General features: G+C 53.8%; 1 protein-coding gene across 7 annotated transcripts in view; it reads right to left on the bottom strand.

The window, feature by feature from the left end:
• The window catches only part of specc1 (sperm antigen with calponin homology and coiled-coil domains 1), a 93,982-nt gene that overhangs the window by 35,445 nt on the left and 39,691 nt on the right, over window positions 1–18,846 (bottom strand). For all 7 annotated transcript variants that reach the window (XM_072590131.1, XM_072590132.1, XM_072590127.1 and 4 more), the window contains 2 exons: window positions 3,629–5,070; window positions 834–1,023 (listed from right to left, as the gene is read on the bottom strand). In XM_072590131.1, the coding sequence (XP_072446232.1) occupies window positions 834–1,023; window positions 3,629–5,070 (1,632 nt within the window). The remainder of the gene's footprint in view (window positions 1–833; window positions 1,024–3,628; window positions 5,071–18,846) is intronic.

Genomic DNA, 18,846 nt, shown 5'->3' with positions numbered 1-18,846 from the left:
GAGAAAAGGTGAATACAGAATGCTACTTAGACAGTATTATAAGAAAACCAATTAAGTTAACAAAGACTAAATTTACATTTTTATTAATTCACGGGCTATGGGCTTCACTAGCTGACCCAGCATTTATTACCTATCCCTAGTTGCCCCTTGAGAAGGTGGGGGTGAGCTGCCTTCTTGAACCACTGCAGTCCGTGTGCTGTATGTAGACCCACAATGTTTTTAGGGAGGTAATTCCAGGATTTTGACCCAGTGACACTGAAGGAATAGCGAAATATTTCCAACTCAGGATGGTGAGTGGCTTGGAGATCAACTTGCAAGGGCTGATCCTGCCATGTGTCTACTGCCCTGTTCTTCTAGTTAGAAATGGTTGTGGATTTGGAAAGTGCTGTTTAAGGATCATGGGTGAATTTCTGCAGTAGACAGTACACATTACTGCTACTGAGCATTGGTGAAGGGAGTGGATGTTTATGGATGCAATGCCATTCAAGTGGGCCTGGATAGTGACAAGTTGTTGGAGTGTTGGAGCTGCACCCATCCATGCAAGTGGGGAGTATTCCATCACACTTTGATTTGTGTTTTGTAGATGATGGACAGACTTTGAGGAGTCAGGAGGTGAATTAATCACTGAAGAATTTGTAACCTCTGACCTGCTCTCCTAGCCACAGTATCTTTAAGGCTGACCCAGTTCAGTGTTCTCTGGCTGATGAATGTTGAGGTGTCAGGACAAGGTTTTAGGGTGTTGGATGATCTGGAATTTAAAATGTTCCAGCACCTACCTCTCACCCTCACTATCAGTCCAGTCGTGACTACCTGGGATGGAAATACTGACTTACCTTCAAGGTCCAGGATGGTCTTGTTGTTATGCAATTGGACTGCTTGAAGCTGCTCCACATGGTCCTGCAGTTCGAAGATGGTCTCTTTCATGTCTTTGATTTCTGATTCTCTGTTTCTTGTCTCACTCTGTAGCTTGTCTGCAGGGAGACACGGTTCCTCGAGCTGTGATATGTCCTGTTCAGACTGCGCCTGGAATCACAAATGTCCTCAGAACTTTGTATTGAAACTGCACAAATTTGGTAACAAACTAAGATCAAAACACTGACAGAAACTGCTGGAAAACTCAGCAGGGCTGACAGCATCCGTGGGAAGCAGGGGTAAAGTTTCAAGTTCAATGACTCTTCATTTTGCTGCTTTCTTCCCACAGATGGTGCCATACCTACTGGAATTTGTTTGTGTTTCAGATCTCCAGTGTCCACAGTTTGTTGTTTTATTCACGACACTGACAGTCCAGTTTTAAAAATTAGGTTACCTATAGCGAGGAAACGGGCCCTTCAGCCCAACAAGTCCACACTAACCCTCCGAAGCATAACCCACCAGCCCCATTCACCTACCCTATATTTATCCCTAACTCATGCTACGGGCAATTTAGCATGGTCAATTCACCTGACCTGCACATCTTTTTGGATTGTGGGAGGAAGACGGAGCACCCGGAGGAAACCCACGCAGACACGGGGAGAACATGCAAACTTCACACAGACAGTCTCCCGAGGCAGAAATCAAACTCGGGCCCCTGGTGCTGTGAAGCAGCAGTGCTAACCACTGAGCCACCATGCTACCCCAGTGAATCCTTTATTCATGGATGGTCAAAGAAGGCTATGATGATGAGACACACATTAAGCAAAGCAAGTCACAACAGCATTCATCTACTGCTGAGAGTGTACACGCCAAAATGATTGCAAATTCAATTGATCAGGAAACACAAAGTGTACTCACAGAATTATCAATATTTGTTTTGGTTACAGATTAGAGCCTTGGCTTTAGAAGAAATGAGAGTTTGGGAACCTTCTGGAACATTTCTTTGAATATTGTAAATGTATCAATTGTAACTTTTTAAATTCCAGAACATTTCCTTTTACAGAGAAAGCGTCCCCCACTGAAGGGGGCCAGCATTTTCAGGAACTGTATTCCAGTGAGAGACAGCCCCTTCAGGAACTGTATCTCAGTGTGAGACAGCCCCTTCGGGAACTGTATCCCAGTGAGAGACAGTCCATTCAGGAACTGTATCCTAGTGAGAGTCAACCCCTTCAGGAACTGTATCCCAGTGAGAGACAGTACCTTCAGGAACTGTATCCTCGTGAGAGTCAACCCCTTCAGGAACTGTATCCCAGTGAGAGTTAGCCCCTTCAGGAACTGTATTTCAGTGAGAGTCAGCCCCTTCAGGAACTGTATCCCAGTGAGAGTCAACCCCTTCAGGAACTGTATCCCAGTGAGAGACAGTACCTTCAGGAACTGTATCCTCGTGAGAGTCAACCCCTTCAGGAACTGTATCCCAGTGAGAGACAGTCCATTCAGGAACTGTATCCTAGTGAGAGTCAACCCCTTCGGGAACTGTATCCCAGTGAGAGACAGTCCATTCAGGAACTGTATCCTCGTGAGAGTCAACCCCTTCAGGAACTGTATCCCAGTGAGAGACAGTACCTTCAGGAACTGTATTTCAGTGAGAGTCAGCCCCTTCAGGAACTGTATCCCAGTGAGAGTCAGCCCCTTCAGGAACTGTATCCCAGTGAGAGACAGCCCCTTCAGGAACTGTATCCCAGTGAGAGTCAGCCCCTTCAGGAACTGTATCCCAGTGAGAGACAGCCCCTTCAGGAACTGTCTCCCAGTGAGAGTCAGCCCCTTCAGGAACTGTATCCCAGTGAGAGACAGCACCTTCAGGAACTGTATCCCAGTGAGAGACAGCCCCTTCAGGAACTGTATCCCAGTGAGAGACAGCCCCTTCAGGAACTGTATCCCAGTGAGAGTCAGCCCCTTCAGGAACTCTATCCCAGTGAGAGACAGCCCCTTCAGGAACTGTTTCCCAGCGAGAGACAGCACCTTCAGGAACTGTATCCCAGTGAGAGTCAGCCCCTTCAGGAACTGTATCCCAGCGAGAGACAGCACCTTCAGGAACTGTATCCCACTGAGAGTTAGCATCTTCAAGGGAATGGTTGGAAAACATTTGAAAAACTTCCTTCTCCATACAGAATTAAAATGTGGTGTTCTGTGTAAACATAGAATCCCTACAGTGTGGAAGTAGGCCTTTCAGCCCATCAAGTCCACACCAACCCTTCAAAGAGCATCCCACCGAGACCCAAACCCTATCCCTGCATTCACCATGGCTAACCTGTACATCTTTGGACTGAATGAGGAAACCAGAGCACCTCGTAGGGACCCACACAGACATGGAGAGAACATGCAAATTCAACACAGACAGTTGCCCAAGGTTGGAATTGAACCTGGCTCCCTGGTGCTGTGAGGCAGCAGTGCTAACCACTGAGACACTGTGCTGCCTACATTCTCACGTCATTTCTTGGGTTTTGCAGGATTTCAACAGATGTGAATGAGTTTTGTTAAGTAATGTACTAGCTCCTGAGCCTATATTCATCAGAGGCCCAGATCTGCAGTGGAGCCAGATCAGTGCCAATGTTCAGGTACTACTAGTGAACTGCTACAGACATTGAGCGCTATGTGTAGGTTATTGCTGCATTTTTGTGCAGGTTAAAAGCAAAATTCATTTGACTTCCCCATCCCTAAAACATCCAGGGATCTACCCTAGTTCCACAGGAAGCCTCTTCACTCAATGTATGCTCACCTTTGCTGAGGGGTTGTGCAGGTGAGTGCCTACGTCGGTTGCTTGTAGCGAGTTGTGGTTCAATGCTGCACATCCCACTTGCTCTCTGTCAGACTGAGCCAGCTTGGCATTTACAGCCACATCTTTCTCTAGCTCCAGCAATTTGTGTTTCTTCAGCTGATTTCTCAGCCCAGTATTTTCAGTCTGGCTCTCAGCCAGTGAATTTGTGAGTGAAGCATTATGTTCCTGTTCTGCTTTCAGCAGTTTCTGTAGCGTTCTGACCTCATATCGGAGACTTTCCAGCTGGACTTCAGTTCCTGGCTTCTCCTCCTGCAAAGTCCAGTAATTACTGACTGACTGTTGTGTTGTAAACAATTTCCCCTCATGTGGCTGCACACTATCAGCCAGCTTTGTCCCTCTGTTCACTTGCGGACTCTCCTGCAATGGGCACACCAGTTTCTCCTTCTCTCTGATCAGCTGCTGGAGCCTCTCCTGCTGGAGCTGGAAGGAACTTTCCAGATTGGCTTTCTCTTCTAGCAGTTTCTCATTTTCAGCTGTCAGTTCCTGAACAAGCTGTTGCTGGTCAGTTAGTTCCTGTAGGGTCGCCTGTAGCTCCTCAGCTGTACAATGCTGCTTCTCTTCCATCTGATGTAGCTTTTCAGCAAGGCAATCTACTGACACTGAGCCAGTGCACTTCAGAGGTTCCTGACTGGAGGTGATATTGCCTTCAACACCATTAGTGCTAATGAGAGAGGGGTTAAAAACTCTGTTAGGGTCTTTTGAATCTGGATGGGGGGTCACACTGCTCATGTTGGAGAATGAGCTGAGAGATCTCCCCCCATTGATAGCTAGGAGGGTGTTATCGAATGATTCTCTAGTTTGATTCCTGGTACTTTCCAACGAGGATGGGGTACAGAGGCTGCTGCTGGGATCACTATAGAGGGAGACTTCTAAACTCAGCGAGTTACCCTCGGTCACAGACTGGACACCTTCTCTGAGGTGCTCCAGGGTGAGGAGCTGTTCCTGTAAGATCTGTTTCTCCACCCGCGTCTCCTCGAGCTCATTTTGGAGAATCTGGTTTTTTTGTTCCAGCGTCTTTATTTGTGATTCAACTTTGCCAGGAAACCCCGACAACTCTTCCAGATCATTCTTTTCATGTTTATTTTGTTGATGGTTCAGCTCACATCTTAATTTACTGATTTCAAAATCTTTCGCCTTGGCTTCTGCCAACAGTTCTTTAATATGAGTCTCGAGCCTTGCTTGAACACTTTCTTCACCCTGGGTTCTGGTTCTTAAAGCTGTTGGAAGTGATCGTGTTGGAGCCGCAGTGTCACAGCCGACTGAAGCAGCTGACTTCTTGCCAGGCGGTATACGGAACCGCTCACGGACAAGTTTCTCTTTACCAGGTGTTGTTGAATCTCTTGGAGTAGGAATAGCAGAGCGTCGATTAGAGCAGCTCACTCCTATGACAGAAACGAATGACTGTTAGTTTCTTACCTCAGACCATCAGCCTGAGTTACCATCAAAGAAACCCAGTCCCATCTCAACCCACTCCCCACCTCAAACCCACCCCCATCTCAACCCACTCCCCATCTCAAACCCACCCCCATCTCAACCCACTCCCCATCTCAAACCCACCCCCATCTCAACCCACCCCCCACCTCAAACCCACCCCCATCTCAACCCACCCCCCACCTCAAACCCAGCCACATCTCAAACCCACCCCCATCTCAACCCACTCCCCATCTCAAACCCACCCCCATCTCAACCCACTCCCCATCTCAAACCCACCCCCATCTCAACCCACCCCCCACCTCAAACCCACCCCCATCTCAACCCACCCCCCACCTCAAACCCAGCCCCATCTCAACCCACCCCCCACCTCAACCCACTCCCCACCTCAAACCCAGCCCCATCTCAACCCACCCCCCACCTCAACCCACTCCCCACCTCAAACCCAGCCCCATCTCAACCCACCCCCCACCTCAACCCACTCCCCACCTCAAACCCAGCCCCATCTCAACCCACTCCCCATCTCAACCCAGCCCCATCTCAACCCACTCCCCACCTCAAACTCACTCCCCACCTCAAACTCACTCCCCACCTCAACCCACCCCCCACCTCAAACCCACCCCCATCTCAACCCACCCCCCACCTCAAACCCAGCCTCACCTCAACCCACTCCCCACCTCAAACCCAATCCCGCCTCAACCCACTCCCCGCCTCAAACCCAGCCCCATCTCAACCCACTCCCCACCTCAAACCCAGCCCCATCTCAACCCAGTCCCCATCCCAACCCAACCCCACCTCAACCCACTCCCCACCTCAACCCACTCCCCACCTCAAACCACTCCCCACCTCAAACCCACCCCCATCTCAACCCACCCCCCACCTCAAACTCAGCCCCATCTCAACCCACTCCCCACCTCAAACCCAGCCCCATCTCAACCCACTCCCCACCTCAAACCCAGCCCCATCTCAACCCACTCCCAACTCAACCCACTCCCCATCTCAACCCACTCCCCATCTCAACCCACTCCCCATCTCAACCCACTCCCCACCTCAAACCCAGCCCCATCTCAACCCACTCCCCACCTCAAACCACTCCCCACCTCAAACCACTCCCCACCTCAAACCCAGCCCCATCTCAAACCCACTCCCCACCTCAAACCACTCCCCATGTCAAACCCAACCATTCCTCAACTCACTCTCCATCTCTAGCCGAACCCCACCTCAAACTCATTACCCACCTCAATCTCAGCACCCCCAACCCACTCCCCACCTCAACTCATTACCCACCTCAATCTCAGCACCCCCAACCCACTCCCCACCTCAACCCATTCCCCACCTCAAATCCAACTCACCTCAAACCCAATCCCGCCTCAACCCACTCCCCACAAAAACCCAATCTCGACCCACTCTCCATCTCAAACCAAACCTCACCTCAAACCTATTACCCACCTCAACCTCAGCACCCCTTTCAACTCACTCCCCACCTCGGTTCCACTCCTTACCTCACACCCATTCCCCACCTTTCATCCATTACCCACCTCAAATCAATTCCCAACCTCAATCCCAGTCCCCAAATCAACCCACTACCCACCTCAAACCCACTCCCCACCTCAAACCCAACCCCCCACCTCACATCCAGCCCCCAACTCAACCCACTCCCCACCTCAAACCCAAACTCACCTCAATCCCACTCCCCACTTCAAATCCACCTCCCACCTCAACTCCAACACCCCCCATCTCACATCCAGCCCCCAAATCAACCCACTCCCCACCTCAAACCCAAACCCATCTCAATCCCACTCCCCACCTCAAACCCAAACCCACCTCAATCCCACTCCTCACCTCAAACCCACTCCCCACCTCAAACCCAAATATCCAGCCCCCAACTCAACCCACTTCCCACCTCAATCCACACCCTGCCTCATTTCCACTTCCCACCTCACCCCCAACCCCCACATCACATCCAGCCCTCACCTTAACCTACTCTCCGTCTAGAGTACTTACAATGTGGAAACAGGCCCTTCGGCCGAACGAGTCCACACCGACCCGCCGAAGCGCAACCCACCCAGACCCATTCCCCTACATTTACCCCTTCACCTAACACTACAGGCAATTTAGCATGGCCAATTCACCGAACCTGCACATCTTTGGATTGTGGGAGGAAACTGGAACACCTGGAAGAAACCCACACAGACACGGGGAGAATGTGCAAACTCCACACAGAGCGTTGCCTGAGGCGGGAATTGAACCCAGGTCTCGAGCACTGTGAGGCAGAAGTGCTAACCACTGTGCCCCCGTGCCGCCCACCTACTCCCCACCTCAAACCAATTCCCCACCTCAAACCCATTCCCCACCTCAACCCCAATCCCCACCTCACACCCAACCAGAAACTCCACCTGAGACCATACATCAATCCTACCTCCCATGCCTAATGCCCCACCTAAATGCCACTTCACACTTCCACCTCAACCTCATTTTACATCCCAAATCTCCACATTCCTCAATCCCAATCTGCTCTCACACCCACATCATACTGGCACACCCTTCACACGACAATCAGCAGGATCCCAAACGTTGCTGTAAGTGATTTATGGTCCGAGATGGAAGACTGGAGAGTGAGGAGTATAGGGCGATCAATGACAGGAACTGTCCTTGGCAACGAGAGCACTTCATCAGAATTGGTTGATGATCATGTGTTACATCAAATTTAATAAATAAATTACAGCATGAAAACAGACAAATCAGCCCATCAGCTCCACTTCTGTGTTTGCAGTTCACGGAGACCCTTTAGTCAGTGCTAATCCACTGACAGTGCAGCACTCCCTCAACACGGACCCTCATTTAGTGTGTCACTTCCTCAGCACTGTCCCTGTGACAGTGCGATGCTCCCTCAGAGCTGACCCTCCGAAAATGTGGCATTTCCTCAGCAATGATCCTCCAACATGCGGCGCTCCCTCAGCGCTGACCCTCTGAGAGTGGTGCACTCCCTCAGCACTGATCCTTAAAGAGTACAGTACTCTCTCAGTACTGATCCTCTGACAATGGTGCACTCCCTCAGTGCTGATCCTCCAACAGTGCAGCACTCTCTCTGTACTTGGTAAAAACAATGATTGCAGATGCTGGAAACCAAATTCTGGATTAGTGGTGCTGGAAGAGCACAGCAGTAAGTACAACAAACTTTTATCCACCCACCTCCATAACCAGCACTCCTCAAACATTCCAGAAGATTCCCCTGGCCTCGGAACCTATTCCACCATTAGCCATGTGGCTGATGCAGCTACCACCCCCATGCTGATTGATGATGTCACTTCTGCCCCCATCATGGCCACTCCCACAATCACTTCCACCCCTCACAATTCCTCATGCATCACACCTGACATCACTTCCGGCTCTCACATCATCGCTGATGCCACATGCTCAGTGACTTCCTCCACCCCTCCTGCCGTGGGCACCACCACGTCCGCCCCCACCAGCGCCACTCACCTGCATTCTGCTGACATGCCCCCCACAGACCCCACTGTCACTATCCCCACCCCCCAGTACCCCGAGGGGAACATTACCCCTGCTCATGCCTCCACCCCCATTCCCCCCACCATCACACCCACTCCAGGTACTGGCTCCGACCCCACTCCCAGCTCCACACCCGCAACAGATCCCAGCTCCTGGCCCTGCCGAGTTTTCACCATCCCTCCAGACCTCCCCCTAACTGAGGACGAACGATCAGTCCTCAGCAAAGGACTCACCTTCATCCCCCTCCGTCCACGGATCAATGAATCTAATACACGCCGTGACATCGAACAATTCTTCCGTCGCCTGGGTCTCCGAGCTTACTTTCACAATCAGGACTCCCGCCCACCTTCCAAGAACCCCTTCGCCCACCTCCAACACACTGCATCCACCTGGACACCCCGCGCTGGCCTATTACCCGCCCTCGACCTCTTCATTTCCAACTGCCGCCGGGACATTAACTGCCTCAACCTGTCTACCTCCCTCCCCCACTCCAACCTCTCACCCTCACAACGCGTAGCCCTCCAATCCCTCTGCTCTGCTCCAATCCCAACCTCACCATCAAGCCAGCGGATAAAGGGGGTACAGTGGTAGTCTGGCACACTGACCTCTACACCGCTGAAGCCAAACGTCAACTCGAGGACACCTCTTCCTACTGCTCCCTCGACCATGACCCCACCCACATCACCAAACCATCATCTCCCAGACCATACAGAACCTCATCACCTCAGGAGATCTCCCACCCACAGCTTCCAACCTCATAGTCTGGGAACCCCGCACTGCCCGGTTCTACCTCCTTCCCAAGATCCACAAGCCTGACCACCCTGGCCAACCCATTGTCTCAGCATGCTCCTGCCCCACTGAACTCATCTCTACCTACCTCAACACTGTCCTATTCCCCCTAGTCCAGGAACTCCCCACATACGTTTGAGACACCACCCACACCCTCCACCTCCTCCAAGACTTCCGTTTCCCTCGCCCCCAATGCCTCATCTTCACCATGGATATCCAATCCCTCTACACCTCCATCCGCCATGACCAGGGCCTCCAAGCCCTCCGTTTCTTTCCTCTCCAGACATCCCCAACAGTACCCTTCCACCGACACTCTCATTCGCTTGGCCGAACTGGTCCTCACCCTTAACAATTTCTCCTTTGAATCCTCCCACTTCCTCCACACCAAAGGGGTAGCCATGGGCACACATATGGCCCCAGCTATGCCTGTCTCTTTGTTGGCTACGTAGAGCAGTTGATCTTCCATAATTACACCGGCACCACTCCCCACCTCTTCCTCCGCTACATTGATGACTGCATTGGCGCCACCTCGTGCTCCCGCGAGGAGGTTGAGCAATTCATCAACTTCACCAACACATTCCACCCTGACCTTAAATTTACCTGGACCATCTCTGACACCTCGCTCCCCTTCCTGGACCTCTCCATCTCCATTAGTGACGACCGACTTGACACTGACATTTTTTACAAACCCACCGACTCCCACAGCTACCTGGATTACACCTCTTCCCACCCTACCTCTTGCAAAAATGCCATCCCGTATTCCCAATTCCTCTGCCTCCACCAGATCTGCTCCCAGGAGGACCAGTTCCACCACAGAACACACCAGATGGCCTCCTTCTTTAGAGACCGCAATTTCCCTTCCCACGTGGTTAAAGATGCCCTCCAACGCATCTCGTCCACATCCCGCACCTCCGCCCTCAGACCCCACCCCTCCAACCGTAACGAGGAAAGAACGCCCCTGGTGCTCACCTTCCACCCTACCAACCTTCGCATAAACCAAGTCATCCGCCGACATTTCCGCCACCTCTAAACAGACCCCACCATCAGGGATATATTTCCCTCCCCACCCCTTTCCGCCTTCCGCAAAGACCGTTCCCTCCGTGACTACCTGATCAGGTCCACACCCCCAAACAACCCACCCTCCAATCCTGGCACTTTCCCCTGCCACCGCAGGAACTGTAAAACCTGCGCCCACACCTCCTCCCTCACCTCTATCCAAGGCCCTAAAGGAGCCTTCCACATCCATCAAAGTTTACTTGCACATCCACTAATATCATTTATTGTATCCGTTGCTCCCGATGCAGTCTCCTCTACATTGGGGAGACCGGGCACCTCCTAGCAGAGCGCTTTAGGGAACATCTCCGGGACACCCGCACCAATCAACCACACCACCCCGTGGCCCAACATTTCAACTCCCCCTCCCACTCTGCTGAGGACATGGAGGTCCTGGGCCTCCTTCACCGCCGCTCCCTCACCACCAGACGCCTGGAGGAAGAACGCCTCATCTTCCGCCTCGGAACACTTCAACCCCAGGGCATCAATGTGGACTTCAACAGTTTCCTCTTTTCCCCTTCCCCCACCTCACCCTAGTTCTAAACTTCCAGCTCAGTAACTGTCCCCTTGACTTGTCCGGACTTGTCCTACCTGCCTATCTCCTTTTCCACCTATCCACTCCACCCTCCCCTTCCTGACCTATCACCTTCATCCCCTCCCCCACCCTCCCATTGTACTCTATGCTACTTTCTCCCCACCCCCACTCTCCTCTAGCTTATCTCTCCACCCTTCAGGCTCACTGCCTTTATTCCTGATGAAGGGCTTTTGCCCAAAACGTCGATTTTGAAGCTACTTGGATGCTGCCTGAACTGCTGTGCTCTTCCAGCACCACTAATCCAGAAGTCTCTCTGTACTGACCGTCCAACAGTGCGGAACATCCTCAGCCCTGACCCTCTGACAGTGCGGCACTCCCTCAGTTGACACCCTCTGACTTTGCTGTACTCTCTCGGTACTGACCCTCCAACAGTGTGGCACTCTCTCAGCATTGACTCCCGGGCAATGTGGCACTCCCTCAGCACTGACCCTCCGACAGTGCCCACTCCCTCAACGCTGACCCTCCAACAGTGCAGCACTCCCTCAGTACTGACCCTCCGACAGTGCAGCACTCCCTTTACACTGACCCTCCCACACTGCAGCCCTCGCTCTGCAGTGACCCTCCAACAGTTCAGCACCCCCTCAGAACTGACCCTCCGACATGCGCCGCTCCCTCAGAGTTGACCCCCCCCGACAGTGTGACATTCCCTCAGCACTGACCCTCCAACAGTGCGGCGCTCCCTCAGCGCAGACCCTCTGACACTGTGGTGCTCCCTCAGCACAGACCCTCTGAAAATGTGGCACTCCCTCAGCAATGACTCTTCGACATGCCAAGCTCCCTCAATGCTGACCCTCCGACAGTGTGACACTCGCTCAGCACTGACCCTCTGTCAGTGCGGCGCTCCCTCAGCACCGATCCTCCAACAGTGCAGCACTTCCTCAGTCCTGACCCTCAGGCACTGCAGCACTGCCTCAGCACTGACCCTCTGAGAATGCTGCACTCCCTCAGCACTTACCCTTCAACAGTGCAGCACTCCCTCAGTACTGTCTCTCTGACAGTGCGGCACTCCCTCAGTTCACATCCTCTGACCTTGCTGCACTCTCTCAGTACTGACCTTCCGACAGTGCGGCACTCTCTCAGTACTGACCCTCTGACAATGCAGCACTCCCTCAGTACTGATCCTCTGACAGAGTGGCACCCCCTCAGCATTGACCCTCCAACAATGTCAAACCCCCTCAGCACTGACCCTCTGAGTGTGGAGTTCCTTCAATACTGACCCTCTGACAGTGTGGCACTCCCTCAGCATCGACCCTCTGACAGTGTTGCACTCCCTCAGTACTGATCCACCAACAATACTGCACTCACTCAGCACTGATCCTCCAACAGTGCAGCTCTCCCTCAGCAGTGACCCTCCTACGGTGTGGCACTCCCTCAGCATTGACCCTCTGACAGTGCGGCACTCCCTCAATACTGACCTTCCAACAGTACAGCACTCCCTCAGTACTAACACTCCAACGTGCGCCGCTCTCTCAGCATGACCGTCCCTCAGCACTGACCCTCCGACAGTGTGGCACTCCCTCAGTCCTGACCTGCTGACACTGCGGCACTCCCTCAGCACTGACCCTCCAACAGTGCAGCACTTCCTTGGTCCTGACCCTCTGAAACTGCAGCACACTCTCAGCACCAGCCATCTGACAGTGTGGCACTCCCTCAGCACTGACGCTGTGATAATGTGGCACTCCCTCAGCACTGACCCCCTACAATGTGGCACTGACCCACAGTCAATAGAGCGCTCCCTCAACAATGGCCCTCCAACAAGTGCAGCACTCCCTCAGTACTGATGCTCCGACAGTGTGGCACTGCCTCAGCACTGTCCCTTCAACAGTGCAGCACTCCCACAGTACTGACCCTCCGACAGTGTGGCGCTCCCTCAGCAATGGCCCTCCAACATTGCAACACTCCCTCAGTACTGATGCTCCAACAGTGTGGCACTGCCTCAGCACTGACCCTCTGATGATTTGGCACTCCCTCAGCACTAACCCCCGAAAATGTGGCACTCCCTCAGCACTGACCCTCTGACAGTGCTGCACTCCCTCAGCACTGACCCTCCAACAGTACAGCACTCCCTCAGTATTGATGCTCCAACAGTGTGGCACTCCTCCAGTACTGAGCTTTGAACAGTGCAGCACTCCCTCAGCACTGATGCTCTAATAATGTGGCACTCCCTCAGCGCTGACCCTCAGACAATTGATCACTCCCTCAGCAATGGCCCTCCAACATTGCAACACTCCCTCAGTACTGATGCTCCAACACTCCCTCAGCACTGACCCTTCAACAGTGCGGAGCTCCCTCAGTACTGATCCTCCGACAGTGTGGCGCTCCCTCAGCACTGACCCTTCAACACTGCAGCACTCCCACAGTACTGATCCTCCGACAGTGTGGCACGCCCTCAGCACTGACCCTCTCACAGTGCGGAGCTCCCTCAATACTGACCCTCCAACAGTGCGGAGCTCCCTCAGTACTGACCCTCCAACAGTGCGGAGCTCCCTCAGTACTGACCCTCCAACAGTGCGGAGCTCCCTCAGTACTGACCCCCCAACAGTGCGGAGCTCCCTCAGTACTGACCCTCCGACAGTGCGGAGCTCCCTCGGTACTGACCCTCCAACAGTGCGGAGCTCCCTCAGTACTGACCCTCTGACAGTGCGGAGCTCCCTCGGTACTGACCCTCTCACAGTGCGGAGCTCCCTCAGTACTGACCCTCCAACAGTGCGGAGCTCCCTCAGTACTGACCCTCTCACAGTGCGGAGCTCCCTCAGTACTGACCCTCTCACAGTGCGGAGCTCCCTCAGTACTGACCCTCCAACAGTGCGGAGCTCCCTCAGTACTGACCCTCTCACAGTGCGGAGCTCCCTCAGTACTGACCCTCCGACAGTGCGGAGCTCCCTCAGTACTGACCCTCCAACAGTGCGGAGCTCCCTCAGTACTGACCCTCCGACAGTGCGGAGCTCCTTCAGTACTGACCCTCCAACAGTGCGGAGCTCCCTTAGTACTGACCCTCCAACAGTGCGGAGCTCCCTCAGTACTGACCCTCTCACAGTGCGGAGCTCCCTCAGTACTGACCCTCCAACAGTGCGGCGCTCCCTCAGTACTGACCCTCCGACAGTGCGGAGCTCCCTCAGTACTGACCCTCCAACAGTGCGGAGCTCCCTCAGTACTGACCCTCCAACAGTGCAGAGCTCCCTCAGTACTGACCCTCCAACAGTGCGGAGCTCCCTCAGTACTGACCCTCCAACAGTGCGGAGCTCCCTCAGTACTGACCCTCCAACAGTGCGGAGCTCCCTCAGTACTGACCCTCCAACAGTGCGGAGCTCCCTCAGTACTGACCCTCCAACAGTGCGGAGCTCCCTCAGTACTGACCCTCTCACAGTGCGGCGCTCCCTCAGCACTGACCCTCTCACAGTGCGGCGCTCCCTCAGCACTGACCCTCCAACAGTGCGGAGCTCCCTCAGCACTGACCCTCCAACAGTGCGGAGCTCCCTCAGTACTGACCCTCCAACAGTGTGGAGCTCCCTCAGCATTGACCCTCTCACAGTGCGGAGCTCCCTCAGCACTGACCCTCCAACAGTGCGGAGCTCCCTCAGCACTGACCCTCCAACAGTGCGGAGCTCCCTCAGTACTGACCCTCCAACAGTGTAGCGCTCCATCAGCACTGCCCTCTGATAATGTGGCACTCCCTCAGCACTGACCCTCTGACAGTCTTGCACTCCCTCAGTGCTAATCCACCAACAATGCTGCACTGACTCAACACTGACCCTCCAACAGTGCGGCGCTCCCTCTGCATTGGCCTTCCGACAGTGCGGCGCTCCCTCAGCACTGACCCTCCGACAGTGCCCACTTTCTCAGCACTGACCCTCTGACAGTGCGGAGCTCCTTCAGTACTGATCCTCCAACAGTGTGGCACTCCCTCAGTTATGATCCTCCAACAGTGCAGCACTCTTTCAGTACTGACCCTCTGACAGTGCTGCACTCCCGCAGTTATGATCCTCCAACAGTGCAGCACTCTTTCAGTACTGACCCTCCGACAATGCACCAAATGCTCAGTACTGATCCACCAACAATGCTGCACTCTGTCAGTATTGACCCTCCGACAATGCAGCACTCCCTCACCAATGACCCTCTGACACTGCGACATTCCCTCAGCACTGACCCACCGATAATGTGGTACTCCCTCAGCACTGACCCTCCGACAACGCAGCACTCCCTCACCACTGACCCACCCACAGTGCGGCACTCCCTCAGCACTGACCCTCCGACAGAGCGGCACTTCCTCAGCATTGACCCTCCAACAGTGCGGAACTCCCTCAGCACTGACCCTCCAATAGTGTGGCACTCCATCAGCACTGACCCTCTGACAATATGGCACTCTCTCAGTCCTGGGCCTCTGACACTGTGGCACTCCCTCTGCGCTGACCCTCCCAATGCAGCCCTCCCTCAGTACTGACTCTCCCAACTGTGCAGCCCTCCCTCAGCACTGACCGTCCGACTGTGCGGTGTTCCCTCGGTTTACACCCTCTAACCTTGCTGCATTCTCTCAGTACTGACCATCCAACAGTGTGTCACTTCCTCAGCACTGACCCTCCGACAGTGTGGCACTCCCTGAGCACTGACCCTCTGATAATGTGGCACTCCCTGAGCACTGACCCTCTGACAATGCAGCACTCCCTCAGTATTGAATCTCCAACAGTGAGGCATTCCCTCAGCGCTGACCCTCTGACATGCAGGCACCCCCCCAGCATTGACCCTCCGACAATGTCGAACTCCCTCAGCACTGACCCTCTGACAGTGTGCCGCTCCCTCAGTACTGACCCTCCAACAGTGTGGCACTCCCTCAGCACTGACCCTCCAACAGTACAGTACTCTCTCAGTACTGACCTTCCGACAATGCAGCACTCATTCAGCATTGACCCTCCAAACGTGCAGTACTCTCTCAGTACTGAGCCTCCAAAGGTGTGGCCTGCCCTTGGTACTGACCTCCACAGAGTACAACCTCCCTTTCCTTTCATTGATCGATACATTCTACCTCTCTCATGCTTTTATCCAGATTCTCCTTAAATATATTAAGCAGAGTCACCTGAGCTACTCCCTTTAGGACTGTTTTCCACATTCTCCCTACTCTGTGGAGAAGAACGATTTTCCTGAATTCCCAACTGGATTTATTAATGACTAACTTGATGTTCCTTAGGTCTGCTGTTCCCACAGGAAAACACCTTCTCTATATTTGCCTTTGAAACAATCCACACTAGGTGTCCTGTAATTTCTCTTTTCTAGAGTAAAAAGTCCTGGAGTCTTTGTTCTCTCTGACATTTAACCTTACATTCAAATATATCTGTGTTGTACCAGCTTAAAGGACAAGGATTTGAGACAACAAATCAGGAATCATCACCTTTACACTTCATAGGATTCTGCAATAAATCAATAACATTTGCTCATAGTCATGAGCACAAACTGATCTATAAAAAGTGATATTGCCTGAGAAATGTGGCTACAGGAGATTCCAGGTGGTGTTGTTTAAGATATGCAATTGGAACATCTGAGATGCTGAACAGTGAGATTCAGACGGATACCATATCAGCCAGTTTTGCCTAAAGACCTCCCTCACACCCCACCCTCCCGACATCTGTCAGTTCAAAACAGCACCCGGCCTCTTTTAAATGAACAACCTCTCTGGGGTAGACAATGGCAGCAGTGTCCTGGGAGAGATGGAAACAACGTGGCTCTTGTATGAAACATTCCAATTCCTCTTGCCTCCCACACATTCTGCACTTGCAACCATTTACTTTTATTCCTTTATGGGGTGTTGCTAACACTGGTTGAGGTCGTATTCATTGCCCATCCCTCAGTGCCGTTGAGAAAGTAACAATGAGCCAAGTTCTTGAAAATAAGTGAGTTGCCTGCTGGGCCATTTCTGAGGGCTGTCACATGGAGGTTTGTATACATGCACATGTGTGTGTGTCCTAGTGACCATGCAGCTAACAGGGAACATTGGCTACTACAATAGTTTGGTGGTTTGGCGCTCACCAATAATGATATGACCTTTTTATTCCAGACCATTTGATCATATTCCCCAGCAGCTAGAGGTGTGAAATCTTGTCTCTGTATCTTTAAATCAGGCCTTGTGATTGTCCTTTAACATAATGACAGCAGCAGCTGGGTGCTAGCAGTGCTCGGAGATGTTGCACACACTGGCTGATCTGTATAGAAGCAACTCATGGGTTTCAGGCTGCACCAAGAGAGGTCAGAGGCTGAGGCACAAGAAATAATTACTGTCCAAACCACTGTAGAACTTAACCTGCACCTCTTTCAATAGTGACTGTGGGATTGTTTATCCCACTTGGGAGGGCAGACATACTGACCCCCCCCAACAGTGCGATGCTCCCTCAGCACTGACCCTCCGATAGTGCGACGCTCCCTCAGCACTGACCCTCCGACAGTGCGGCGCTCCCTCAGCACTGACCCTCCGACAGTGCGGCGCTCCCTCAGCACTGACCCTCCGACAGTGCGGCGTTCCCTCAGCACTGACCCTCCGACAGTGCGGCGCTCCCTCAGCACTGACCCTCCGACAGTGCGGCGCTCCCTCAGCACTGACCCTCCGACAGTGCGGCGCTCCCTCAGCACTGACCCTCCGACAGTGCGACTCTCCTTCAGCACTGACCCTCCGACAGTGCGGCGCTCCCTCAGCACTGACCCTCCGACAGTGCGGTACTGCCTCAGCACTGACCCTCCGACAGTGCAGCATTCCCTCAGCACAGACCCTCCGACAGTGCGGCACTCCCTCAGCACTGACCCTCCAACAGTGCAGCGTTCCCTCAGCACCGACCCTCCGACAGTGCGGCACTCCCTCAGCACTGACCCTCCGACAGTGCGGCGTTCTCTCAGCACTGACAGGGCAGCACTCTCTTAGCACCGACCCTCCGATAGTGCGGCACTCTCTTAGCACCGACCCTCCGATAGTGCGGTACTCCCTCAGCAATGACCCTCCGACAGTGCGGTGCTCCCTCAGCACTGACCCTCCGAGAGTGCGGCGCTCCCTCAGCACTGACCCTCTGACAGTGCGACATTTCCTCAGCACTGACCCTCCGACAGTGCGGCACTCCCTCAGCACTGACCCTCCGACAGTGCGACATTCCCTCAGCACTGACCCTCCGACAGTGTGGTACTCCCTCAGCACTGACCCTCCGACAGTGCGGCGCTCCCTCAGCGTTGACCCTCTGACAGTGCGACATTCCCTCAGTACTGACCCTACGACAGTGCAGCACTCCCTCAGCACTGACCCTCCGATAGTGCGACGCTCCCTCAGCACTGACCCTCCGACAGTGCGGCGCTCCCTCAGCACTGACCCTCCGACAGTGCGGCGCTCCCTCAGCACTGACCCTCCGACAGTGCGGCGTTCCCTCAGCACTGACCCTCCGACAGTGCGGCGCTCCCTCAGCACTGACCCTCCGACAGTGCGGCGTTCCCTCAGCACTGACCCTCCGACAGTGCGGCGCTCCCTCAGCACTGACCCTCCGACAGTGCGGCGCTTCCTCAGCACTGACCCTCCGACAGTGCGGCGCTCCCTCAGCACTGACCCTCTGACAGTGCGACTCTCCTTCAGCACTGACCCTCTGACAGTGTGGCACTCCCTCAGCGCTGACCCTCCGACAGTGCGACATTTCCTCAGCACTGACCCTCCGACAGTGCGGCACTCCCTCAGCACTGACCCTCCGACAGTGCGACATTCCCTCAGCACTGACCCTCCGACAGTGCGGTACTCCCTCAGCACTGACCCTCCGACAGTGCG

The sequence above is a fragment of the Chiloscyllium punctatum genome, chromosome 19, assembly GCF_047496795.1.
Source record: "Chiloscyllium punctatum isolate Juve2018m chromosome 19, sChiPun1.3, whole genome shotgun sequence".
Taxonomy (NCBI): domain Eukaryota; kingdom Metazoa; phylum Chordata; class Chondrichthyes; order Orectolobiformes; family Hemiscylliidae; genus Chiloscyllium; species Chiloscyllium punctatum.
The sequence above is the reverse complement of the archived record's forward strand: the minus strand, read 5'-3'. Positions and strand labels throughout refer to the sequence as shown.